Source organism: Mustela putorius, unplaced genomic scaffold (genome assembly GCF_011764305.1).
Source record: "Mustela putorius furo isolate JIRA1106 unplaced genomic scaffold, ASM1176430v1.1 tig00003853_pilon_pilon_pilon, whole genome shotgun sequence".
Classification (NCBI taxonomy): Eukaryota; Metazoa; Chordata; class Mammalia; order Carnivora; family Mustelidae; genus Mustela; species Mustela putorius.
Window position 1 is genome coordinate 43,327,944 of NW_025422005.1, and position 27,098 is coordinate 43,355,041.

The window sequence follows — 27,098 nt, forward strand, 5'->3', positions numbered from 1 at the left end:
TATGTCCTAACGTGGCCGCTCTCCCTGACTGCACCGAGGCACCTCTCAGGCCTCGCGTGCCAGGGCCTCCCTGCCCCCTTCCCCCTTCTATTCTGCCTGCCATCCCCGTGGCCATGGCCATGATCCACACCCACCGCCGCAGCCGCCGTGTGTCCTTCTGCCTGGCGCCCGCTGTTCTAGATGGTCAGGGTCTCCATCCTTCTCCTTTCTAGCCTCTCACCTCCGAAACCACGGCCCTGGTACTCACAGTGGGTAAAATGAGGCCTATACCATCTCGACACAGAGCACAGCAGCCATGGACCCACGGGCGCAGCCCAGGCAGACCCTGTCCAGGCTCCTGTGCACTTGACCCGCAGCCCCCGGAGGGCCATGGCGCCAATGGTCCACTAGGAGCCGCAGGCCACCGATGCAGGCAGTAACAGCAGGATGGTCCCCTGCGCCAATTCCAGCTGACGCAAAGCCCAGCGAGCTCAGGCCCTGGCTCCGGGGTTTGCTGTAAGAGCCCTACTCTCTTCCCCCTAATCTCCCACCTCCACCGCCAAAACCCTGAAACACTCAGGTGTCTCGGGACGTCAAGCTTTTAGTACGAAAACCTGATGGGTGGTCACCCTAATAAGAAGCAGGGGTCACAGGGGTGCCAGCTGCCCAGGAGTGGGACAGGGATGGTGGAGCAAGGGTGAAGGAGTGGGGTTCCCAGGCTTCTCGGTCAAAATGATGCTCGGGTTCAGTCCCTCACCGCACCCAGGAGGCCTCCAGAGATGCTCACTTCAGAGGCTGCTAGAGGACTGAACATGTGCAGTGTGCAGCACGGGGCAGCTCCCCGATGGGTGTTTAGCCCTGTGGTGATTCAGATATCACATCAGGACCCAAAAACCACAAAACCAAACAAAGCACCCCAATAGGCCAGAAGAACTGGGGGGCCCCAAGCCCATCCTCTGGCTCTGCAGTCCAGACTATTCATTCTGTCCCCCTGCAGTCTCCTTTCCAGACACGCTCCAGGAGGCAAGGCCAGAGTGATTCACCTCCCCCGCCTGGTGCAGAAGGGCTCTGTGCGACAGTGAGTCAGACCAGCCTTCTCCTCAGGGAGCTCCCAGCTGGGAGACGGAGACAGGCCACAGCTGCAGAGTCAAAGGGCCATCGGGCACAGGACAGAGGACATGGAGGGGGTGGGTGAACAGCAATCAGACAAAGTGGAATTTGAGCTGCGACATTACTGAGGGTTGGGACCTGGTGAAGCCCAGAGGGAGGGAATGGCTTCTCAGCCAGGCAATGACAGGAGGAGAGGCCTAGAAGCTGCAAGGTGCAAGAGTCATGGGGCTCCCAAAGGGGCTGGAGGCACAGGGCAGGCGGGTCCCCTGATGGGCTCCAGACCCGGGAGGGTGACAGACTGCCCGGGGTGGCCCAGCCCATCAGCAGGGCAGGGTGGGACCCAGGGCCACCCAGAGCCCGGTGCTTTCCCTCACGGACACCCCACCGGGAGTGGCGGGGACCCCCCAGTGAGGCTGGGCACCTGACTCAGACTGGACAGGAGGGCATCATGCCATCCCCCATCTCTCCCGGCTACAAAATGGAAACCGAGTTCCCCAAGAGTTAATCACTTTTCTGACGGTTTATTTTATTCATCTTTGGTAACAAATGGCTGAAATCAATTAAACTTGCTTTCCCCTCAGCTGATGAAGTTAATTATGATTTGTTATGGTATCTGATATGTAAATTATTAGAAAGCGGACTTACGTTGGACCGGCTGCCTCCAGGCGGCACTGGATTAATCATTGTGTAGATGTTGTCACTGGAATTTGTTGAATCTGTAGAACAGTGGAAACCCACAAGTCGCGGTGATTAATTCATTTCTTAATTAAAACAAACTCGTGGCACTTGAACTCATTCTTTTGTATTTTATCACCTAAAATCTCCTCTAAGTACCACCATTTTCTGGCTAATTTGTATTTAATGAAGATTCACCAAGTTTTTAATCACAGAAAATTCAACTGTGAAAACCACTCAACCCTGAAACGAAGAATTCCAGGATGCCTGTCTGGACAGCAGCATGAATGTGGCAAAGGGGGGGCGGCAGGTCTGCATTCTCATCTCCCCACCCCAAACCCAATCTGGTCCCCAGACACTGCCGGGGACCACACGGGGACAGCCACCTGCGCTCTCCTCCCCATCCCGCCCAGCAGCTTTAATCAAATCGGGGACAGAAACGCCACAAATTACCCAGGGGCCACCTTGCCACACTGATGGGGCAGGAGGGAGAGGCAAGGATGGGGCTGGAGACGCATTACCATATGGAGTGGCTTAATGTGACCCAGTCTGAATGTAGGTCACGCAGCTCATCAAAATGCAGCAGCAGAAAGAGGGAGCGGGAGTGGGAACCAGAACATCATAGCCGCCAGCTCCGCCACTGCAGCTGAACAGCTCCCCTGCTACTGGGGGCTGAGGAGTCTGGGGACAGAGGGATCCCTCCGTCTCCCCCAATTAAGTGGCAAAGTCTCCTTAGAAAATCAGCTAACATGTTTCTATCAGAAACAGGCCCCCCATTGCTCAGGCAGAAATCCAGCTACCTCCCGCTTCTTATTCTCTGGGTAGGTAACAACTATGGCGGAATTCCTTCTAGACGGTAGTATGTTAGTCTCAGCTGGAAGAGAAACATGGAACGTGATGCTCTGTGTGTATGCATGTGTGTGCATGCCCGCAGGTACGCACACATGCCTCTTCCGATCCAGGAAAGAGTGATCTCCTATAGAGAGGACCAGAAGCCAAGAGCGCTGGGAGCTTGAGGCATCATGTTACATGGTCCTGGTCCCAGGATGCCAGAATTACAAAGCCCCTTTTTAGTCACTTAGAGATAGGCACAGCCAGGACAGGTGCTCACCAACTGGTGTGAGCCGAGGACAGCGAGACCCTCATTCCTGGATCTCCCCACTCTGCCCCATCCTTGAACCAGAGGAGTGACCTAGCTGAGGCCACCGGGCAGGTGAGTGGCACCAGGGGCCTCCATCCCCTAAATCCCTGACATTAAGATACCTGGTAGGGTAAATGCTGCTCGGGAGGTATGGATGGTAAGCTTGGGGCCTGAACTTGCGCCCCTCCAGGACCCCTTGCTCCCACAATGGCACCCTCTCCCCAAGCCTTCTTACCTGCAGGACTAGGCATGATGGGTGTTCCTGGGGGACCACCACCGCCAGGAGGTCCCTGGAAATGAGATTTAAAAAGGCAATCAAAAACTCATGGCAATGATACAGGTTGGGAGAAGCCACTGAACTCCAGTGACATCAAAGACAAGAGCTCACGCAGGGCCCAGCCCGGTATTCAGTTCTTGGTAAAGCTCAAGGAGAGCCTGAGTGCTTAAGCCTTGGTGGGGCTGGACTTGGAATCCCCCCACCCCCGACACCCACCCCAGTCCTTTCTTCAAACCCAGAGGCAGCCGTGGGTGTGCATGTGTACACAAACACACACCAGTGGGTGGAACCAGACGCCTGTGGTAGAAACCAAGTGGGCCACTGATCAGTCCCCAAGATGGGGACCCAACTCTAGGTCTCGTTGGGGGGACTTTCAGGCCACTGGAAGGTACAGAAACCTGAATAGCGATAGCAGGTTCTAGCACAGTTTGGAACGTGTGCTCAGAATGTGTTTTGAAGGGAAAGAGACAGGGACCCTGGGAGAAGATCTTGTGCGTGTCAGTCACGTGTGGTCGGACATGCAGTGCCCTACCCCCCACACTTACCACGTAGGTACCAGGTGATGAGGAGGAGTATGGGATCTAGAAACAAGAGGTGGGGGAACCATGATCAGAGTCACTTCCTCAAATACTCAGGTGCCCTTGGGCTCCCCAGTCCACCCAGAGACGCACCCCCTCTTGTGGGGAGAGGTGGTGGGTCCCCTGGTTAGTTTCCCTTGGGGGACCAGTTGTGTGAACAAAGCCCGATTTCCACACTGAACTGATCCGGAGAGCCCTGGCAGGGAGCTGGCAGGGGGTGCGGACATGGGAGAGCCTCCCGTTCAGGACAGGAAAGTGAGAGCTTCTCCCCAGCCCTCTGGCCTTCTGTGTGGTGCCCTCTCCCAGCTCTGCCCTCTGAGTGCAGGCAGCCAGCCCTGTCAGGGAAGAGAGGATCGCCAGGGGACAGCACTCTCTAAGCGAGCCCTCAGCTCACCCATCAGGGTTCCTGCACAGCAGGGGGCTGGGCTGGGCCCGAATCCTGGAAGGCCCACGCCTCCACTTAAAAGCGGCACTCCTCCCTGCAGGCACTGGGGGATGGGGGTGGGGGAGTCTTGCTCCATCTCCGCCTCTGATGACACCTCTGACCTGGGGCCAGAGGACCCCGGACCTCCTGGCACACACCATCCCATCCCACCTGGGTACTCACTGAGTTAGCACTGTTAGGATTTGGCCAGGGTCTGCCAGCTCCCGGGCCCCTGAGAGAGGGAGAGAGAGAAGATTATGACAATGAACAAGGTCTTATCAACCCCAAGGAGGTGGTGCCGGCAGGGCCAGAACGAGTGGGCTGACATCACTAACAGGAGGTCCTCCGCACGGGCCTAGGGCCTTATGCACCACCTGGCTCTCGGGGTGCCATGGGCAGGTCCGTGGGTGGAAGCATACAAGCTCCTATGAATGACACAGAAAATGTGTAGCATATCTAAGATTTCCTGTGCTTGCGCATTTTCACAGCTTCTCACGGGGCTCTCTCCCTGCAAGGTTGGGGGGAGGGTTAAGGACTAAAGCAGTTGGTGGTCACCGGTACAACACAGGGGTTCAAATCTCGACCCTGTCTCTTAGAGCCGTGTGAGCCTGGGCAAGTTACAACACCTCTCTGGACCTCAGTTTCCCCCATCTGTAAGTGGAGGGTGCTGATAACCACCAGCTCCCAGGGTTGTTTGGAACAGTGGGTGGGCAGGGCCATGGCAGGCTCAGAGTCACAAAGAGTGCAGACACGCAGCAGTATGGCCAACAAGCCCACACCACCGCTAAGAGACTGATAGCCAGAGAGGTGCCCCGCATGCCCCTGCCCACGCGTGTCTTGGGGGTGCTGGAAGGTGGGTGAGCCGAGGGCTCTGAGCCAACAGCAGGGTCAGCTGTGCCTTACATGTTAATCCCGGGCATGGCGGGGCCGAGGGAGTTGGGTGGTGGTCTCATGCCGCTGCCGTAATTCTGCAACGATAACCAAGGGTCAGTCTATGAGAAGGAGAAGGGGAACCGGAGGGAGGAGAGGGAGAGGAAAGACAAACAGAATATAAGCAAGAGGATTAGTCTGTGGAAAGGATCTGATGAGGAAAAAACGTATTTGTTAAAAAAAGGTGAGGGGGTGGGGACCACGTGATGGACCACAATGACAAGCCAGCACAGAGGGAGGCTTCGGGATGGTTCTCTCAAAAGCATGGGGATGTCCGGCAAGCCCTCACATCTCAGGTCTGGGGGTGGGGGACGGAATGGACTTGTAACAGAACTGACTGGGGAACACTGCCCAGCTCAGAAATTCTGGGCCTGGGGGTCGTGGCTGGGTCTGAATGTGGAAGGGGAAGGAATCCTGAAAGGCCTGGCCGGTGGCTGTCCCCACGGTCCAGCACGTGAAGACACTGCCCCCATGCCCTTGGGTTGTCCCCCAACCCCTGGATCAGGCTGCCTGATTCAGGGATCAGCCTATGGGGCCCTCAAAATACACAGTGCTGGAGAAGCAGGAAGAAACGCTCACGGTGGGAGGGGTCACCAATTCTGTTTGAGGGAAGAGTCCCTCCTCAGCTCAGTACAAACCCCCAAGGCAGACTGTGGTGAGTCATAAGAGTGTCGGGATCAGGAACCTCTAGTCACGGCCACCCCCGACTCCCCACTTTCAGCGCTATTTCCTTTGCCGAAGAAATGCCTTGCTTCCTTTCTCCACTTGGGCTCCTACACATCTTCCAGAGCCAGCCTGAAGAGCACCTCCTCGATGAAGCCTTCCCTGGACATCTCCTGGGGTTAACTGCTCACCCCCATAATGCACGGCAATCCCTGACCCCTGCCACACCGGGCTATGATTGTGGCCACGTGTCTCTCCCACTGGGCTCTGAGTACCTGTTGAAGGTGGGGGCTGTATCTGAATGAGCTCCGAGCGTGCGTCACCCCCACACCAGCCGTCACAGACTCAGTGCTGAACCAATGAAGGAGTGAATAAGTAAAGGGATAGAGAGAAAGATTAGCCTGGTTGGCACTTTAAGCTCTGCCTTTGTAGTATCTGAACGAAGTAAGGTTGGTGGAAATTTGATAGCAGCAGTTGAGCACATAACACATTTTACACAGTCTCTGGCTTGTCCTTAGAACAAACAACACCGCGAAGCTAGTATTGCTCCCATTTTAGAGAACAGGAGACCAAGGATCTGAGGGGAGAAAGATCAGTCCAATGTCAGTAAGCCAGTGACTCAGCTGGGGTTTAAAGCCGGATCCGCAAGCCTCTGGGTCAGCACTGTCCCCACCAGGCATCTGGTGACAACTCAGAGCCAACGTCACACTGGTGGTGGCCTCCTCAGCCAAGGTCAGGCTCCTGAACTTCACAGCCATGGGCCCACCTCCTCTGCCTGGTCCCCCTGACAGTGGCTCAGAGTCTGAAAGAGTACACTCACAGTGCGGAGATAGTAATGGGAATGGCCTGGAGCCGACTGGCAGAGAGCGAGCACTGGGGTTGAGGAGGCAGAGCGGGTGGCCACAGAGGGTCCCCATGCAGGAGCCAAGCCCTCTCAATCCATGGTGGCACAGGCTGGCAGGCGGAGCTACAGACGTGAGGTCAGAGCCCAGGAGGGCTAGCCCCGGCTTGGGCACACGTGTGTGACCACGGCCCCATTGAGGTCCCCGCCTGAAAGATGAAAATGCTGAGGGGCAGAGAGCCCCCAGCCCTACAGGCCCATGAGGATCAAATGGAATGACGGCTTTGAAGTCTCTGTCAGCTCTCAGAGGTGTGCTCTGATTTGGGATGTTAGCAGCAGAACGAACACCAAAGCCCTTAATGCTGTCTTAAGCATCACAGAACCTTGGGTCTTCAAGGGTCCTTCCTAAGCCCCACATGCAGCGACTAAACCTTCCACAAACCTCGGCCTCACTTCTGCCGCTTCAGGATAGGGAGCCTGCCCCCTCCCCAGGCAGCCCACTCTCCCACGGTGGACAGACAACCCTCCCAAGGCCTCTGGCCACAGCCTGCTGTCTCTCCTGACCACCGAGGAGGAAGAGGAAGGCCAGCCTGGGGGCTGGCTGCTGCAGCCAGCCTGGGCTGCTGCAGCACACAGACAGGGCGACAGGAGATGACAAGGCAGAGGCTCGCTCCCGGAACACACCCGGCCATGCAGTGTGCTGCCCCTAGGAGGCTCTGGGGCACCAGTAGCTGTTCCCACTTCGATCTCACCTTTCAGAGCCTCCCTAATAGCAGCATGCCTGCTTCCCAAGAGGGAGGCTGCCCACTAGATCCTCCCTGCCAGAGGCACAGACCCTGGAGGGCTACATATGCCCTCCCGATTCAAAGACAGTAGGCTAGAGGGCAGGAGGGACCACAGATTTGCCCAGGCGTGCATGCTAAGTTAGGGCTGAAAAGAGGGCTGAATCTCAACTTTGGGGAGAAGTTCTCAAAGCACAAACAGCAGCCTTTTCAGAGAGGGCTTGGAAGCATGGTTTCAGAGACTCCACGGAAATGGTTCTCTTCCCTCCGTGTCCACCTGTCCATAGGGCCGGACAGCAAGGTGACCACCAGCCAGATGCCCCCCAACTCCTCCGCCATCTGCATGGCTCTTCAGTGACAGGGGCAGCTAGATGCACGAGGGGAGGGAACCCTGGTGCAACATGGGGCTGGCCACGTTCATGGCATGGCGGTGGTCCCTGACTTCCCACCCCTCCCCTCCTTGTCACCACTCGGGCACCCCAGACCCTGGACAGAGGGGTCTGGCTAGCTGTCGGGAACAATGAAGGGCCCCCCTGCAGGGAACTGTGGCTGGACACAGGAAAGTGCTGGGCAGCCGGCAGTTGCTGGGGCCCGCTCCTACTCCCTGCAGCACCCAGTCCGAGGGGCTCCTCCTTCTTGGGGCTGCCCACAGCCCTCCTAGCACTATCTTCACCTTAAAGTAGGGAAAGAATATTCCAGTCTTTCAGACGTACCATCTGGGCAGCTTCCTGGGCAGCAGGGTCCTGTCCTCCATTTCCCACTCATCATGTGGGGCCTGGGGGCCTCTATGGGGCCCCCTGGTAAAGTGCTTTAGGGGCCCCAATTTCTCCCCACCCAGCCCCCAGCTGCTCTGGCTGGGTTTGTGATCCTTCCTCTATTGCTGGGGCTGCTGCTCAGAAGCCACAAGTAGGAACCAAGAAAGAGCTGGGCTGTCCTGGACCAACAGAGAGACGTGATTTCTTTCAGGTGGCATAAGGGGTGGTCCTAGAGATCAGGGGCTATCCTTTATGTGAACTTTCTCAAACATGGACAAGCTAAGATGGCAATCTCATGCCCGCCTGTGCAGAATCCATCCCTGGCTGAACAGCAGAACCACTAGTCATCGGCACCCAGGGGATCTATGGGCCACAGCATCTCAGAGGGGCCCGCAGTTCTGTCCACAGGAGCAGAAGCCTGTGCAGTTCTAGCTTCCCCCCAACAGGACTCCCTTCTGAAAAACTTAGCCAAAACACTCCTATCAGACACTGACACAATTCTTCAAAGAAAGACTGTAACTAGGTGGGTATGTATTACCTCCTTTTTGGCACTGGTCATTGCACCAAACCAGAGTAAAATCTGAGACACTCAGGGAAAAGGGCAGGGCAATGCTTGGTCTGCTAGGTCCGTTGTGACATTTAGGCTAAAACCCAACACAGGCTCAGAAAGGGCAAATGTCACTCCATCTGGCTTTGAAATCTATAAGGCAGCCCCAAGACTACAGTGTAGCTCTTCTTTGTTCAGAAAGCCAGAGTCGTCACTGGCTATTAGCAATCTTACTCCCCGCTTGGACTAATAGGTTGATGGTTTTCCCACCCTTGTACCTGTTTTCAGCAGGGCACTGTGCATACAGTGGTGCTTATAAAGGCTGCCCGAAGGGGCTGGCCTCCTCTTCTAAGAGCCCAGGCTGTGGCAGAGACAGCACTGCCCGCTCTGCCCCCTTGAGCCAGTGTACTGGGGAGGGAGTGGGGTCTGTGGAACACCCTGCAGGCAGCTCATGCTGTTCCTACCAGGCCTATGGTGGACCCTGTCAGGAGATCGCCTGGCTGCCCATTTTGCAGATAAGGGACTAGAGGCTGCAGCCCTGTTTTCCATCACCAAGCTCTGAGTTCATCCCGCTCCTGTCCATTAGGAGTGAGCAAGAGTGCACCAATGGGGACAGACAGAAAGGCCTGTAAGCAGGGGATGGGGAGGTCCTACCCTCAGCCTTGTGGTCCAAACTTCTAGGCTCTGTTGTACCTGTTTCTGGCTGACCCCAAAACCTGCCCCACACCAGGCCAGCCCCTTCTGTCCCCAGTGAGGAGTAGGGGCAGACATTCTGGGCTGTTCTAAGGGAGCTTTAGCCCTGGAATTTAAGATTGCACTCTACCCAGATGGGTACAGGAGACATGGGCAAAGCACTTTAGGGTCTCTCTGTCAATACAATAAAGTCAAATAAAGAACAAGGGAGACATTTCCAGAGCCCCTGAGGTTGGTGGAGGTGGGGGAGTCAACTGGCCTGATCCCTGGGCTGGTTTCTCCGTTCCCTCTGGGTCACTCCTCCCAAGGCCTACAGGAGAGCTCTGCCCTTGCACACTGCTTGGCTGGATGCGAGAGGCCTTGTCTGGTAAGACCTCAGCCTTTAGGAGCCTCCCCTCTTTAAAGCATGCCACAAGAGTGTGCCAGACTGCTGGTCGGGGATTCTGACAGGAGGAGACACCTGCTAAGCCAAGAGGAAGTCCTACACTTAGAGAATACTCTGCTCTCGGTCAGTCTGCTGCCGTCCATTCCCAGCTCCCAGAACCTCAGGATTACTACAGGCTTAATGAACTGCTAACGTATGGCCTTGGCCAGGAAAAATTTAAAAAACCAAAAGCACACCCCGCTCAAAGCAATCATGAAACACAGTCAACGAGAGTCCTGAACAACTGAATGTAAGCCCCCCACTGGAAGACATACATTGCTCACGAGGAGCACGCGATGCCAAGCGCCAGGCCGAGCCTCCCCTCAAGCACTCCTATACGGCCAGTGTTGGTCTCCTGCCCATTTTACAGATGCAGCTGCTAAGCATCCAAGAACCCAGAGGGGCAGGCGGGGGCCTTCCTACTCCAACCTCTGGCTCCCCCAAAGTCCCCAGGACTTTGTAGAAGTCCAAGGTCACTGCTTATCCACCCCGAGTCTCTCTTAAGTGCTGCTGGGGAACCTACAGGTTCCCCACTCAGGGGAGGCAACACTCTGCTTCAGACCCTGTGGCCCCTCCCACAAATTCCTCAGTGGAGCCACCCAGCTGGGGTCCACTCCAGACGGCCACACGGCAGGAAGGGGCCACTCTGGGGGCTCAAAAGGAACTGGTGAAAACACAAGCCCTGGGGATTTCAGGAAAGAAAACAAACAAACAAGAAAACCAGAGCTGGAACTGGCGCGCGCTTGCTTCACTGTAGGGTAACGGGGCCAAGAGCAGACAAGGACCTCCCTAAAATCCTTCAGCACCACAGATGTTTGCAGCCCCCACCGAGAAGAAGGCAGTGGGCGGGGGGTGCTGTAAACACAGCTCCAGACGGAGCGGAGGACTCTGGGTGTGGGCGGACCCCTCTCCCTCCCAGCAGGACACGTGTCTGGGAACCCGGGAGTGGGAGCACTCCTCCTCCTGCCTGAGGGAACAGGAAACCCGGGGAGGGGCCCAGAGAATGCAAACATCTGCACACCGAGTTAGGGGGGATGGACCCCCGATGACAAGCAGGCTTCCAGGCAGGGCAGAAAAGGGAAGGAACACCCTACAGCAAAACCCTCCCGATCTCACTAAATGAAATTCCCTTCTCCTTATTTAGACTTGCAGCTTCTTTTAGCTAGGCAGATCAGCAAACCCTCTGCCACAGCTACTAGAGGAAAACAAGGCCACATTCAAATATTCTGGAGGGTGGGAAGCAACTGTGAGAAAGCTCAAGAATAGGAATGGCCTGTCAGACCCCTGCCAGGTGGTCCTGTGAGAGCCAGCCTGTACCTGCGGGGCCTGAAGCTGGGTCACAAGGACTGACCGCTGTGCCGTAACTGCAAAGAGGTGGGCAGGGCACTTGACAGCATGTCTCCCAGAGATTTCCAAGGGATCCTTTTTGACAATGCAACCTCTCTGGTCAGAAGAAATCTTAGCTTGGGGGCGCCTGGGTGGCTCAGTGGGTTGGGACCTCTGCCTTCGGCTCTGGTTATGATCCCAGGGTCTTGGGATTGAGCCCCGTGTCAGGCTCTCTATTCAGTGGGGAGCCTGCTTCTCCATCTCTCTCTGCCTGCCTCTCTGCCTACTTGTGGTCTCTGTCTGTCAAATAAATCAATTAAACCTTTAAAAAAAAAGAAGAAGAAGAAGAAGAAGAAATCTTAGCTTGGAGCCAGGGCCAAGAAACCAGCTGAGGCTCTGGGTTGAAGGGGGTTTTAGGGTTCCTGGCCAGCCTGGCCTCCTCTCCCTGGGGTGGCATCACCGAGAACCACGGGTGTAGACACACTCCTCATCCCCTCATGTCAAACAGGGAAACCAAGGCCTATTAGGGCCCACCGAGGTCCAAAGGTTCACCCATGGACAAATGGTGAGTCACAGGCAGAGCTAGGACTGCCCCTTGTTCATCCCGCCTTTGGGTCACAACAAATCGGGACCCCAAGCCAGTTCAAGTCCACTACCCAGGAGGCTTTGGGATTCCCAGAGAACCCACACCACTGCTCAGGCACCAGACCCTCCACCTCCCAAAGTCTTCAAAACCCTCCCACGGCAGGATCTGGCAACACCTGGCCGCCCCGCTCCCCCAGCTTCCCGGAAGGCCCCTTAATCTGGCCTGCCGCCTACCAAGGGGGACTGCTCCTGGCTGTGTGGGGGGCCAGCCCAGCCTGGGCAGACCAGGCAGCTGGGGACTGGGCCATGTTCTCTCCCCTCACCCCTGCGAGCTGAGTGACGTGAACGACTGACAGACTGTGGAAGGTGGAGAGTAGGCGGGTGCACATAGATGGACAGGGAGATGGACAGACAGACAGGGGGTTACCTGTGGGCCGGGCCCCATGGGCCCCATGCCTCGGGGAGGGTTCATTCTTTGCATTGATCCTCCCATGTTGGGGTGCCCTGCATGAGAGAGTAGGGGAGCTGTGAGGTGGGGAGGGGGGTCAGACAGCACAGACTCCCCATGCAGCAGGTGGCCCTGCCCTGCCCTCTACCTTGTTGTCGGGTGGGATCCATGGAATTGGGCAGCAGCGGCTGGGTCCCAGGAACTCCTCCCGGAGGCTGAAAGAGACACGAGAGCCACGCTGAGTGGCTGGGGGCTGGAGAGAGATGCACCTGCCTGGCCCAGTCCACCACCACCCTCCTGGGGGCTCACATGGACCCTGACCTGCCGGCTGGTGTTGGAGGCAAGGGCCCCAGAAGCGGCAGGCAGTGGGACAGGAAGCATCGCACAACCCTGCTCTCTCCACGGGTCTCTGCTCCCAGAGCCTGGGCTCATCCTGGCCTTGCCCCAGCCACACGCCTCTCAGCAGCAGCACACCCCCTACACTCACCTCCCGAACCCTGGCCCCAGCAGTTTAAGCCATACCCCGTCTTTCCTTCACCTATGGAGATGTAACTCACCTTATCCCCTCCCCTAAAGTGTGGGGACCAGGAGACCCCCCCCACCCCCCAGCTAAAAATCCTATCACTACACAGGGATCTTTGTACAGGGGAGCAGGTGGCCTTTGAGGTCTGGATGGGGAAACTGAGGTCCAGAAGCTCAAAGGCCCCTGGTCACCTACTGACAGAGCCAGGATGAGCGTTCAGAGCCCCCAACTCCCTGTCTTCGTCCTCCATATGAAATGCCCCCTTCCGGCCCCAGGGGTGAAAAAGAGGCCTCCCAGAGAGGGGCGAGCAGGAGACTGAAGGAGAAGCTGCCCCCCGAGAGCCGGCTCCAAGTGGCAGGTGCTGGTGTGGCTGCTGCGAAGAAGGGGAGGACAGGGTGCCACGGGCTTCCCGAGTGGACGCCTGGCACACTCATGGTGGGGACCTGCTAAAACGGACTGAGACTTGGGATTGAGGCGATTTCAGCAGCAATCGGGAAGAAAAGGACAAAAGAAGCAGCAGAGCTGGAGGGGAAGTGTATGCTTCTGGAACCCTGTGCCTCAAGACTTAATCACAGGCCCTTGCCTTTGAGAGGGAAAGCTTCTGGGAAAGCGGACCACCTGTTCCCTCTGCAGACGCCAGCGCTTCTCAGAGGCTGGGCCCGTGGGACTGGGACAGCCGCCCCCTCCGCACCCCCTGGTCCTGAGCTCAGCCGGGGGGATGGCCCAGCGGGGACCTCCAAATCAGCTGTGGAACGAGGTGGTGGTAAGCAAAGAGACTAGTTCTCAGTACTGTTCCAAGCTCCAGAATGGGCTGGCTGTGTGTGTGTGTGTGTCCAGTGCGTGGGGGTACTCATGGGAGGCCATGCAAACCTGGGAGGACCTGCTGTCCTCTAACTCACAGTCTGTCTCTCTAGCCCCCGGTCTTAGCTCTTCGGACCTCTTGCTTTCTTCCAGCCCTGCTTCCTCTCCCCAAGGTCTCCAGCTCTGAATCACTTGACTGGTTTGGGTCTGCCCAGTTGTGGGTTTGGGATATTTCTAAACCCTAGTTATAGGGGCCTGAGAGGACCAAGGCAGGCCTGCCTCTGAGGCTGTCTGGTTTGGGGGACCCCAGGATGTCAAGGTGGACAGGGGACCATCCAGGTTACAGACTGTCCCCACCTATGACCCTGACAAAGCAGCTGTGGCAGCCGGGCAATCACTCCCCCTCCAGGTAGCCCCGTAAGGAGGTGGACAGACCTCGAGGGGAGCTCCTCCTTGGGGTCCCCGCACCCTGCTCTGTCAGGACCCGGGAGCAGAGCAGGGCTGCCTGCTCAGCGGGAGTCTGGGAATCACTTCCCTCCAGCCCTCGCTGGGGTGACCCGGCACTGGGGACAGGGCCACCTCGGCCTCCTCTACGAGGGAAGGCAGATGTGCTGTGACCGAGATAACAGGTCTCACACAGAGGAAGCCGAGGCCTTCCAATATAAGGAAGAAGCAAAAGCACGGCTCATACGTGGGGCTGAAAGCGCTCGCTGTGGCGCTCCCGGAGCCTGAGAGGGAAGCGATGCTCTGGGGCCATCCCGCGGGCTCTGGGAAGTAGGCCAGCAGCTCTCCTGCAGCACTGTGGGGCTGGTGCAGGAAGCGTCTGCCCAGGGAGTGGCCAAGCAGCGTCTGCAGGGTCACCCAGCTGCCTGCCCCCGTCAGCCACGGGCCAGCGGGGGCTCCTCTGGGACGGGTACAGGAGGGCTGCCCGAGAAACCCAGGTCCCAGTCCTCCTCTCCTCAGCCCCGCGGATCCCCACTGTTCCCCACCCACCCGCCGACTCTCGCTGGAAAAACAGCAATGCTTTCACCTCTATATATGGCCCCAAATCTGTCACCAGGGAGGCAGGTGGGAGGATAGCCTTGTAAAGCTCAGAGGACGGGTCAGCAGTCCTTAGCTTCTTGTCCCCTACCCAGTGCCCTTTCCACTGCCCTACCACAGGCAGTCCCGGGAGTCTCAGCTAGGCCTGAGTGCACTGGGGTGGCCGAGGGTTCTGTTCCACCGCCAAATGAGGCACTTTCTGCCCGCCGCCCCCCGCCCCCCCGCCCAAGTGCAACACCCCTGAGAGGGGCACATCCCTCCCTGGAGGGCAAACACTTGTTGAGTCCACAGCAAATTGGAAATTGGTATAGATTCCCAAATGCAGGGTGGTGGGGGGCAGCGCTTGGTGGGAAGGTTCCGACTGCTTTGTAATGTGAGGTGCAGAGAACAGATTTATTCTCCGTTTGCTCTCTTGGGCTCTGGCTCATGCTTAATTGATAAATAGGAACATACATGTTTCCTCTCGTGTCCCCTAATTGCTGGAGAAAAGGCCACAGTGATGATAAGGAAGCATCTGTTCCCTCCATGGGGAGGAGTCCAGTTTGGGCCAAGGAGAGCTCCTGGATGCACTGGGCAGGGGGAGAAGGTGCTGTGGGGGCCCGCGCCCACGATGGCAGAGACCACCCTCGCGGTAGCTGGGCCAGCACATTCACAACTCTGAACGCTAACTGAACCGGGTGAGGGGCCAAGGAAGGGTGCTGGGCTGGGAGCTGCAGACGCACTTGACCTGGCTGACTGCAGGACTCCAGGAAGCCACTCTGACCTGTTTCCTCCTCTGGGACATACCCAACGGTCCCTCCTTGTTCAAAAAGCTGGGTGTCTGATTCTTATCTACCTCTCTCCCTCATGTCAGAGAAAGAGAAAACAAAAGACTTTGGGAGGTGGAAAAAAAAAATAACTGGAAACCTGACAGGCATTTTAACAGTATAATCTGGTGGCCCCGGACTATGAGGGTCTCGCCTTGGGCCCTACAGCTCAGCACCTGGAGGGAGGCCTTCCTTGCAGTGCTCCGGGGAACAGAAACAACAAGGCCGCTCTGGCTGCTAAGAGAACTCCCAAGCTCCAGAGGCAGCAGGGGCTAGAGGCACTGGTGATGCAGTCACATTTTTTGAAGGGTTTCTGCAAGGTCACTCGAAGAATTTTATGTAAAAAAGTACTTCAGCATGAAAAGAAACCTCCCTAACATTTCTTTTTAAGTTTCTTTTAAATCTGTCGATCCTCAAAAGATATTTTATCTTTACCTCTCCAGCTCCTTTCCCGCGCCCGGATGGGCTGAACTAGGGATGGCGGCACAGGCGCCGATTTCTCCAGACCACCTAAGAACTGCCAACCCTAATGGGCCAGCATAAGGCACACAACCCCAGGACGAGAAGCCCTCCCCATACGTGGACCACTTTTCTAATTACACGAACAAATCCTTTCTTGTTTTGAGTTGGGTCTGGGAAACAGGCAGACATTGCTTAGAAACTCACAAGCGTCCTGCTCCGCTGCATCCAGGCTCCTGATCTAAGCATTCCTACGGGCCATTTCTCCCCTTAATAGCAGGATTATATTTACCAGCCTTGGCAATTCTCAAAAGCTTCCAGGAAAAAAATGCACGTTGTCAATTAACTTCATTAAGGAGGAAGACCCTTTTCCAAGAAGGGCCTGGAAGGGAGGGGGCAGGGGCATTACCACCTTCCCTAGAATAGCTGAAACCATGCATTCCCACTGGGGCTGCTTCTGCTGCTGCCCTCTGGGCTCCAGGAACCACCAGGCTCTGTTCTGCTGCCCAGAGCCCACCAGGAGAGGTAGAGGCAATGCTGGGAGAGGGGCTGTACAGTGAACATGGAGCGGACAAAGGGACCTCCTTGGGGACCGGCCTGTAAGCTATCTCCAGCACTCAAACCTGTCCCTCCACCTCCAAATCCTTTCCCCAAGTTTGGACTGGTGTCACAGTCCAGCGGGGGCCAACGGTGGCTGGGTGAGGGGAGAGAGAACATGAAAAGGTACAGTACCTGGTTTCCCATTCTGATCGGGGGCCTGGGGCCGCCTGCGTAGCGCGGTGACATAAAAGGCTGCAATTACAGGGAAGTAGTTCAGTGACAGCCTGCACTCCCGCCCAGGGACAAACACGACTGTGCTCCAAGCCACCAAGTCCAGTTTTGTTACAACCGGCCATCTTTCCAACTCTCTTTCTCCCGGTGGCCTCTTCCCTCTGGGCACAACTTCCTCTGGGTGGAGGGAACAACAGAGGCACCCGGCACGGGCGGCTCCTGACTCCGCGTGGGCCCGTGGACATTTACTCTGGGTGGCTGGAGAGCGCGGCTGGGCCTGGGCAGGGGGTGCGGAGGGAGGAGCTGTTATAGTGGTGCGGGGCGGAGGAAGAGACCTCTGCTCTCAGGAAGGGAAAATCGCGACTCAAAAGGGGACTCATACACAAAATGTTCCGGGTGTGCGGACAGAGCTGGACACACACGCGCGTGCGCACACACACACACACAGAAACCACTGACACAGGGGGTGGGGAAGGGGAGTGAGGATTTGGGGTGGGGGGACACAATGAGAACAGTAAGGGGCCAGCGGGCTCCCTGACTTGTGCGGGGCGATGGGCAGGAGCAGCAAGAGCGCACACAGAGAAAGGCTAGGGATGCAGCTTCGGTTACGAACAAATGGTTAACCAAACTCAAAAACCAAACCAAAAGTGAGAGAGGAAAAAACAAAAACATAAAGGCCGCTGACAAGGTCACAGAAATATATTTGCTTTTCTTTTGGTTTCAGATCCAAGCTGGGTGTGATGTCCAAGGAATGAAGACTGTCTTTGGGGGGGAGGGGGTGAAAAATTTTTCTTTTTAATTTCATTTGTCCATAAAGACTCAAAAGCAATGGCTAGAGCACATTTTTGATTTTTGTTTTTCCTCTGCTGGCTCTGTCCTCCTCGTGCCCCGCGCCCCCCGGCGGGCGGGCGAGCCACAGTGCTTTTTACCTGACTGTGGGGTCCCATCATGCTGCTGGGATTGTGAGGTGGAGGCTGTGCGTGCGGCGAGGGCTGTGACCCCGGAGGACCCTGTGAGGCCAGACAGTAGAGGCAGGTTATAGATCACAGCACATGGAGAAGCGCAGAAGCTTAAAAGAACAAAAATTAAACCAAAACGAAGGGCAGGCGGCGGGCGGGCGTGCGGGCTCTGGCTGGTGGGGAGGTGCGCGGCGGCTTGGGTCACAGGCTCAACGGTGGGCGCAGAGAGCGGGAGGGAGAGAAGCCGATGAACACACTCACGGGGCGGTTTACAGGGACGGGAAATAAAACCCAGCTCCTTTGCCAAAGCATGCAGGAGCGGGGGGCCTGGGCACCATCTACGGCTGGAGAGGAGTTTGCCATGTTAAATACGCTGGTTGTGATGGGCTTGGAGAGCATGGCGACGCATAGCAAGGCCCTGGTTTGGGGGAGCTTCCGGTCTGGAGAGGGACACAGACAGGATGCAGGCTCCTGGGCCTCACTGCTGAGGGGAGGGGGCCTGATGGGTGCACGGGAACAGACAGGAGGAGTCAGGCTGGGCCAGAGATCAAACAAACAAGGGAACAAAAGGACAGTTACAGAGAACCCATGCCGTGAACTTTATTAATTCACCTTCACTTTTAAAGGGCCCCATGAAGTAGGGTTTCTCATTCTTTTTACCCATGAGGAAACTGGATCTCAAGGGATGAGGGAACTTGGCCACAGCCACACAACTGGTGGACGACAAAACCAGGATGAGATGCCTGATGGCCCCGAGGCTCGCCTGGACTCTGTAGCCCAGAACTCAAGCTGGCATGTGCAGAGGGGCAGGAGGATGGGGCTGGAGGCCCCTGACTGGTGGGTGGGTGGGTGGAGGTACTGGGCTTTCCACTCTAGCCAGCAATGAGCCACCCACGGTCCTGAGCTGACCCCAGAATCCCTGGGCTATGCTGACCTTGGCTCCCCCCAGAAGAGATGGGCAGGTGAATTCACTCAAACCACAGGATGGGTCAAACTGTGGGTTGCAACCCATTAGTGGATGGTGAAATCAATTTAGTGGGTTGCAACCATTGTTTCCTAAAAACCTGGAACGGAGTAAAAAAACAGAATAGAAACTAACAGCTCTGTGTGTATAAAGGCAAATCTTTTCACCCACTTCTTTTCACATTTATACGTGTGTTGTGTATACTGGTTCGCCACGTCAAACGGATTTCCTACTGCAGGTCAATCAAAAAGCACAAAAGGCCCATCTTGGAAGCTCCTTCCTGCCTTCGGGATGTTCAGAGCTGGACACGGGGGCTGGTGACGAGAAGCTCACCCTAATCCACTCTTCTCTACCCTACATCATGCCATCATTACTCTCCCAAGTCGTTTTTGAGAAAAGTCCAAAACCTGAACAGGGGATGGGGGAGGTTACATTAAAAAGGAAAGGGAGAGAGAATCTTCAAGATGCAGGTAGAATTCTCTTAGTCAGCCTTCTCCCTCAAAGCCAGGCTGCCCAGTCTCCCACCTGCTCAGAAAACACAGTCCGGAGCCAGGGCGGGGTGGAGGGGCTGGTACTGGGCGGTGGGCCCGGAGACAGGGAGAAGAGGTGTGCAAAGAAAGACAGCAGAGGGCCGTCCAGGAAGGCGGGGGCGCCGCTGAGGACAGGCCTGGAGTTTCTTGGCCAAGTGAGGGGCTGCTCACTTCCGGAGAGCTCTGTGGAGCAGATGTTCCCCTACCTGCCACGCTACTAATTTCAACAAGTGTGTGTCTTTCTAGCGGCTGCCAGCAACGGCATGGTTTGTTACCATGAGCAATTTTCTTAATTAACAGACATTAATTAGCCATTTAGCAATTTTGCAAGCATTTGTTTAGCGGCTTTCCTAAACATGAATACCACTGTGATAATGGCGCTGATTAGAGGGTCCCCTAATTAACAGTACAGGGAAGGAAAATTGAAATCACATAAATTAAAAAGGGAGGGGAAGCTAATGAAGGCGGGACATATTTGCACCTGCAAGTCTTTTGTACCATGAAACTTGGGTGCAATGTAAACAAAATAAGATAATTCAAAGCCAACCCCCAAAAAAAGAAAAATAAAAAGAACAGAAGAAGAGGGTTCGAGGGTGAGGTCCACTTGCCAAGAGGGGGCAAAAGGCCTTCTGTTGGTTCCCAGCTCTTGGCAAGAAGAAAGTGCCTCCTCCCTCCAACTCTCGTGGCCCTTCCCTGGTAGGATCTGGAGCTCCTTCGGTGGGAGCGGCGTGTCTCCAGGCAGGTCCCCCACACCTGTGGCCCTATGAGCCAGGGGAGGCAAGCAGCAGCTGACCTGACGGCTGACTGTAGAAAAGGTATGGAAAGCGCCCCAGAGTGTCTGCCACCCACAGGGGACCTCAGCCAGCAGCGGCCCCTGCTTAGGGCCAGTGCTCGAAACTGGGTCTGGAGGGCCATTCCAAGTTGTCTCCTGCCCCTAGATTATGGCTGCTTGGGCGCCCTGACGTTCAGAGGCCAGGCCAGTACACGTGCCTCATCTCTCTACCTCCCTCAGAAGCTCCCTGACAGACTCTGGTAACTGGCCCCTGAAGAAGTGGCTATGGTACAAGTTCACCTCCAAGTAGCCCCCTCAACACAGATGGCCAATGAGTAGTAAGGGCCGGGAGTGCACGGCTGGTCTGAGAGGCTCTGGGCTGGTCCAGCAACTTCTCTGGCTGGGAGGGAGAGGTGGTGAGTGGACTGTGAAGTCTGGGGAGGGAGCAACCTTCTCAGAAGTCTCCCCCATGACTTGGAGCCCGGGTTTGGAACACTGAAGACAAAAGAACGCTGGCCTAGGTTAGCCAGTTGCCTGGAGAGAAAACCCCACCATGATCTCGAGACAGGTGGAGACGCGGCTCAAAGCAGGTGGCTCCTGTCCCACCCCAGAGTACGTGGTGACCGGGCTCCGCTCATATACTTCCCAGCACAGCACCTAGCACAGTTAGGAGCTCAGTGAGCCAAAAAGTGTTTCCTCCATGAAGGCAGAAGCCTATCGATTCCTGGTGGTCACCCGCATCCAGACAAAGTGCCATCCTCTGGGTCTCTGCTACCTCCGCTTGGCCTGGAGCTGTCTGCCACTCGATCTGCGTCCAGACTCTGGCCCTGGGACAGTGTGCGACAGCACAGGGAGGTGCCCCGCAGGCCTGATGCATTCTTGGGGCAGAGAACAGGGCACCACACTGAAAATGGATGCTTCTGTTAAGACGATGACAGACCTGTTCCCAGCTCCACAAGGAGGAACGGGATTTGCTGCCCTGTGGTTTAGTGCACCCAGAAGAGGAGTTTCTCTCCTCCCATGCCTTCTCCACAGGAGACCAACAGGTAGGTGTTAAGAAGACAGACTTTATGGTCTTTTCAACTCCTTACCCACTTGGTCAAAAGGTCACAGAGGAGGCAGACCACAAATGACCTTGCTTGAGGCTCCGACCTTCTTTGGGTTGTTGGGCTTTTCTCTTCCCCAAACTCCGAAAGGATCCGGCAGGCCGGGGGAGCGGGTGCACGTAGAAGGTAGGAGAAGGAGGGAGTCCAAACACTGATGGTACTGATGAACCTTCCCACACAGGACGGCTGCCCCATGGGGCCTCCTGGCTTGCATTTGCTGAAAGCTTCAGAAGAACCAACATTAGGTGCATCTGGAAGCCCATTTGGCCAAAAAGAGCCTCTGAGTCCAGCTCTGCTTAGACGTCGAAGGATTTCCAACTCACGAACAGCATATCCACCCTCCCAGGATGCCATAGAGCACATGGTTATCGGCAGACATCTGAGGTGCACAGAGTACTGGATCAAACCAAGTAGGGGCTCCCACTGGCAGCTTGGGGAGAGCTACACCTGCCTGCAGTGGGTGGCCCTGACAGATTGTCACTTCTCCTAGTGCCCTGCATTTACAGGGAAGAAAGTGATGCCCAGCACAGAGGTGTGACCTGTCCAAGACCACAGAGAATGCACTGGTGGCAGAGCCACATCGCCTAATCCCAGCCGGGGGATCTCTTTATGACAATCATACTCCTGCCCACTGTAGGAAAAGTGGACTCAGCCACTGACTGCACTTCCCTCGTCAGAGAAATGGAGATAGTAATAAAGCCGCACGTCACCTGCATTAGCTCACGCGACCCTGGACTCATGGCTGGAAAGGCTAGCAGTTGCTCTGTTTCATACCTCAAAAGGGTGAAGCCACTGGCAAAGCCATTCAGCGGTGGAACCAGGCTCCAAGTCTGCTTCTAGAACTCCAGGGGGTCTGAGCTGGCCCACTACTCCACCAAGCCCACAAGGGGTGCCTCCATGTCACACATGGAGCATGAGGAACAAATCTTAGAGGCTCAAGGCTGGGGGTTGCGGCCAGTCACTCACCCACATACTTATTCTGGAGGCTGACCTCAGGGGTCCAGCCAGCCCCATCCATATCCTGGGGGTGGGTGATGGAGGCGCATCAGACAGGTCAGGCTAGCTGGGGAGAAGGATGAGGACACAGTGACAAATGAGCTTGTGTCCGTTTAAAATGCCATGGTGTCCAAGAGAAGGTGTCAGTTAAACTGAGGCCCAGTGTGGCTGTAGAAGGAAGGCCAATGGGGAGCTGGGCTGAGAACTGAGGTCCCCTCACTGGTCAGAAATCTTTCCACTGCAGGGCACTGCCCCCCTTGGCGGGGCAGGGGGGTGACGCCAGGGAGGCCTGCACCAGGGAGAGACCCCAAGTGGGAAACCCCATAACCAAATCTGGGAGAAGGGAGCGGAAAATGTGCCCACTTCCTGCCTGGGCTTTCATTCTGCCCCAGACCCTGTTAATGGACTTGCCACTCTGTCTCCAGGGCCCCAACATCTCTGACTGGAGATCCAGAACTCCCGCACTTCTCCTTTTGTTCCCTGCAGTTCCAGCGCTGGGTAATGTCCCATCTCACAGCCTCCGAGGGCCCTGTAAGCAGGGCCTGGGGGCCTGGGGGCCTGGGAGGGTCTGCAACGGTGTGACACTGAGAGTTCAGTGAGAGAGGCTTTCTTGTCACAGACGGGGAGGGGAGCAGAACAGCCCCATGGCATAAGAGAGCCATGGTCTCTGCAGAAAGGCATTTCAGAGTGTCAGCATGAGCCACCCATGCCTCTGGGTCACAGCTGGCTTGATTGAGTCCCTGCACTTCCCCCGAAGCCATCCTGGGGAGGTACATGGGCTTATGGCACGATGGCTAACGCTTCAGGTTCCATGGCCCTGGCTGGCAGCCGCTCCCAGCATCTCCGGGGCACACGGTGAGTCCAGTTCCCTCAGGAGGAAAAAGGGACATTGCAGTGGGGTGGTGCAGGTGACAGCGCTAGGCATGCCGGAGGTCCCTAGGCTTCCGTGGCCGCGCATTCACTCCTCATGTTCCGGTGGCCCCTCACTGCCCATTTATGGGGAAAGCAGCAGTGAGGCCCGCTCTGCTGGGAGCGCCCCCCTCAGCCTGTTGAAAGCCTACACAGGACGCTCCTCTTCAGACACTGTGCCAATCCGTAGACTCCACGCAGGCTGCTTGAGGGCATGGGCACGGCCTTCCCCGCCATGTGCACATGCTGGGCAGGGGCCGGACAGGGCAGAGAGGATTGGCCAACACGCAGACCCCACAGCCACAGTGAGCCGGCCCCTGGGTGGACACATCTAACCCCTCAGAGTTTAAGGGACACGGAATAGTACCAATGAGGTTATTGAGTTGGTCCTCTGAACTAAAGATTCTCACAGAAAAGAGAGGATAGCGCTTTAAAATTAAAAGTCAAATTAAAACAAAAAAACAGTATTTTTTTTTAAAGGGGAAAAATAATAAAAGCTAAGTGCTAAGTTCAATATTTCTAAAACTCACTGCTCCTTCACCTGGCGCCACTTCACACTCTCCAAGGCTGCCTTTCCCTTACTAGAAAGCATGGACTGTCAGGGAAAGAGAGCTGAGGCTTAACTCCAGGCTTTCTGGGTGCAGAGGCGAGCCGGGGAAAGAACACATATGAGAATGAGTTGTGGCCAGGGCAAATGTTGGGCTCCAGAGCCTAGGGCACTCGGGCTGGTGTCCTGCCTTGTCTTCCTGGGGTGTGGGCTGCTCATCTTCAAAGGGGAGGAGTTCAGGTGACATGGAGTTCGGGTTCCTCACAGGAAAGCCAGGAGAATGCTCTGTAAGCTGCAGAATGCTACATGCTTACCACTGGCCAAAATTTGCCTTCTGTCTTCACAGGAGGCCTTTGGGGATGGCATTTGGAAGTTTCAGGTGTCTCAGAGACCCAACACTCTACACATCTTCATCCCTCCTCACTTATGGGGCCAGTGGCCGCCAGCCTGGCAAGGCTGGGGGCATGTTTTATCGACAGGCTGCGGAGACAGACGACTTATATTACTAGGGGCCTGTGTCATCTGCCTGTTGGGCGTGTCACTTTAATTGAGAGAATATAAAATTACATTAATTATACACATGGTAAAAGGCATGTGGCAGACAATCCAATTTGCTCCTTGGACACAAATGCTGATAGAAAATGGCCTAAGCCCATTCTGGGGAGATGGGGCCAAGGAGTGCCCGAGTGCCACTGACTCCCCCCCAACCACGTCCGCTGGTGCAGTCCACCTCGTCCCTGGAGCGTGAACTTGACCACGTGGCTAGGTGAGGGAGGGAAAGCTTTAGCCGCCCCTCCCCTTTAACATGCACCTCAGCAGAGGAGATGGCTCGCACCGTTGCTTTCCTCTCCTGCCTCTGTCCATCCCCTCTCCATAGAAGCTTCTCTGTGTGTGTGTATGTGGGAGGTATAGGCCAGAACTGGAGCTGAGATGACCAACTCGAGGGCAGAGGGAGCCTGAGCTATCTGTGTGTCCACCTAGTGTGAGTCCAGGACACACCCAGCCGGTCCTCAGGGGGCTGAGCTGGGCCACACCTGACGGCATGACCACACCCCCCCACCCCAAGAGCTCCACGTCAGGGGCAGTGGGCTGCCTAGGACATGAGCCCACGGGAATCAAAAAACCCTCTGGAGGCACCAGACCAGGAGGATGGGTTTTGCCAGAGAGAAGTGAAGTGGTGACAGCCCCTTTTCCTGGGATGGTGGGGAGATGGCCGGTTAGAGGGAGGACAGACGTCTCCCCCTTGGGGTCACATCTGCATACCATCGGCAATTGATAAGGCCACCAAGGTCCCCTCTGGGCAAAGATCAGCAGAAGAATCTGATTTCTGTCTGAGCAAAGTCCCCAGCTGACCTCCGCTTCTCACTGCACCTCTCCAAGGAGCTGGGATGGGGCTGGGTGGACGGCAAGGGCGAGAGGTCTGCATACTTGTGAATCTGGTGCCAAGACACTCACAGGAGGTGCTCAGCGACCGTTCTCAGCAGACATGAGGCCCGCTTGCCCCACAGAGACGCAGAATCAGCAGGCGTTGGTTTTCAAAACAAAGGGAGGAAGCGTGGCAAATGAAAGTAGTGGCAGCGTCCAAGACCTAATGCAGAGTTCCGGCACGTACTGCCCCCCGCCCCCGCCTCTTCCCCCAGCCCTCGCACAGACAGGAAGACTGAGCTCCATCTCACCAGTCCCAGGGCCAGGCTTGGTGGCTTGCACCATGCTGCAGACCCAGAACGGAGGCTGGGGTCAGCTGCAGGGTGGGGACCCCAAGAGCACGGCTACCATGCTGAGCCAGAGGAGAAGCTGGCAAACTGGCTCATGGCCAAATACAGCCTGCTGCCTGCTTTTGCAAATAAAGTTTTATCGGAACACAGCCACACGCATCTGTGCCCAGTCCACAGCTGCTGTCACACAACAGCTGTCTGTCAATGTCAGTGTTGTGACAGAGACCAGATGGCCCACAAAGCCTCAGAGATCTACTATCTGGTCCTTCACAAGAAAGACAAGAAAGTATATGCTGACCCTTGGGATAGGGAATGGGTTTCAAGGTGGAAAAGGGGGAAAAACTGGGGTCTTTTAAAATCCTCAAGGTAGGGCACCTGGGTGGCTCAGTGGGTTAAGCCTCTGCCTTCGGCTCGGGTCATGATCTCACGATTTTTCCCACTGCGGATGAACAGAATGAAAGCTGGACCAGGGGTCAGCAAACCCGAGCTGTGGTTCTCCTGCCATGATGCCATGCAGCCAGTCACAGAGCCCCAGTTTTCTTAACCACTGGTCTTGCACAAATAACCTTTCATCCTTGTAACAGGACAGCCAGCATTCACATCCAGCTGGCTGGCCCCGGAATACCTTCCCAGCCTCCTTCTCACCACAGTGCTGGGGAACGAGCTCATCCCTCGAATGCCAACATAGAACATTCTGGGGACTCGATTCCAGCCCTTAGTTTTTTCAGCAGATTCACACTGTGTGACCCTCTCCTTTGTGGTGAATTTCTCTAGGGTCATCTTGGGAAGGGCCTCTACCTTGAAGGGCTATGGTTGGAATGTGGTGGGGGGCAGAAGAGAGATGACCATGCCTCCAGCTACTAAAATTCTGGGGCTCCCCTGCTGGAGATTCTTTGTATGTGCCTGTGTCTGTATAACCAGGCATCCTTTTCAGGGACATGGGACAAAAGCACACACGGGACCCAGTCCATCTGGGAGTGTATCCAACCACTGGGTCCCAGCACCCTGGGCTGAGGGTGCCCTAAACACCAGACACACGTGAACAAGCAGTACTGTGGACCAGTGTCCCAGGTCTATTACCACGGCAGCACCTCAACAGGCACAGAACTAGGCGCCCTAGAGAGCAGGAAGGCAGCAGTGAGATAATTAGCACACTGAGGCAGGGCCTGGAAGGAGGAACAGGTGTCCTCTGGAAGAGAAGAAAGAGAAGGGGCTTCTGGGCTGAGAGACTGGCCTCTAAGCTGTAGGGGCAGTGTGGCCATAGTGCTGGAGGGCCGTGGGCATAAGATGGAGACCTTGGGGCTGGGCCCTCCAGGATGAGAAGCAGGGCCCTTAACCCTTAGGAGCTCCTGCATGAGCGTGCCAATCAGATCTAGGTCTTGGGAATTACACATCCATTCCGTTCCTTTCCAAAGATGTTTCCATGGCGCCTCTCAAGTTAGAAATCAAGACTTGTAGCCACAGGAAAACTGAGTTCATGGCTGTCTCGGGAGCTAACTCTCCCACTAAGCCACACTCTGGCCTCGAACAGCTAGCCTTCTTTCATGTTGGGGAAAGGTCTCCAACACCCAGTCCTAGCCATGTGGGTTTCTGGCCAGGATCCAGAGAGCAAACCTCTCTCTTCCTGACACAGACTCACTGCGATAGAGACCAACTCTGTGGGTAAGCCGGAGGGGTAGAGACAGACCCAGGATCCAGAAGCATGCTGATCCCTAGAAACACCTAACCTTGCCAAGAGAACCAAATCCCCACCCACCCCCCCACTCCAAATCAAAAGATTGCCTTTTGCTCTGCAAATGGATAAAGCTGCAAAGATACGTCTTGCTCCTGCCCGCCAGCCTCGATTTCACTCTCACCAGCGCTCAAGCTCTGCTGTTAATCACAGCGGCACAGGGAAAGCGAGGTGCATATTAAAAAGCACTGCCTCATCCACCCAGAGAATTCCTGCTCTACTTTAAGTTCTCCAGCACATGCATGCACACAGCCTTCACCCTGCTACCCCTTCGTACCCCGAAAGACGA

General features: G+C 56.1%; 1 protein-coding gene across 8 annotated transcripts in view; it reads right to left on the reverse strand.

Annotated features, from left to right (window-relative positions):
* The window catches only part of SSBP3 (single stranded DNA binding protein 3), a 161,359-nt gene that overhangs the window by 7,534 nt on the left and 126,727 nt on the right, over positions 1-27,098 (reverse strand). For 3 of the 8 annotated variants that reach the window (XM_045064567.1, XM_045064566.1, XM_045064573.1), the window contains 9 exons: positions 17,509-17,589; positions 16,541-16,600; positions 12,327-12,393; positions 12,158-12,234; positions 5,088-5,152; positions 4,368-4,416; positions 3,728-3,763; positions 3,141-3,195; positions 1,735-1,805 (listed from right to left, as the gene is read on the reverse strand). In XM_045064567.1, coding sequence (XP_044920502.1) covers positions 1,735-1,805; positions 3,141-3,195; positions 3,728-3,763; positions 4,368-4,416; positions 5,088-5,152; positions 12,158-12,234; positions 12,327-12,393; positions 16,541-16,600; positions 17,509-17,589 — 561 coding nt within the window. The remainder of the gene's footprint in view (positions 1-1,734; positions 1,806-3,140; positions 3,196-3,727; positions 3,764-4,367; positions 4,417-5,087; positions 5,153-12,157; positions 12,235-12,326; positions 12,394-16,540; positions 16,601-17,508; positions 17,590-27,098) is intronic. The other 5 variants (XM_045064569.1, XM_045064568.1, XM_045064574.1 and 2 more) reach the window with 2 other exon arrangements.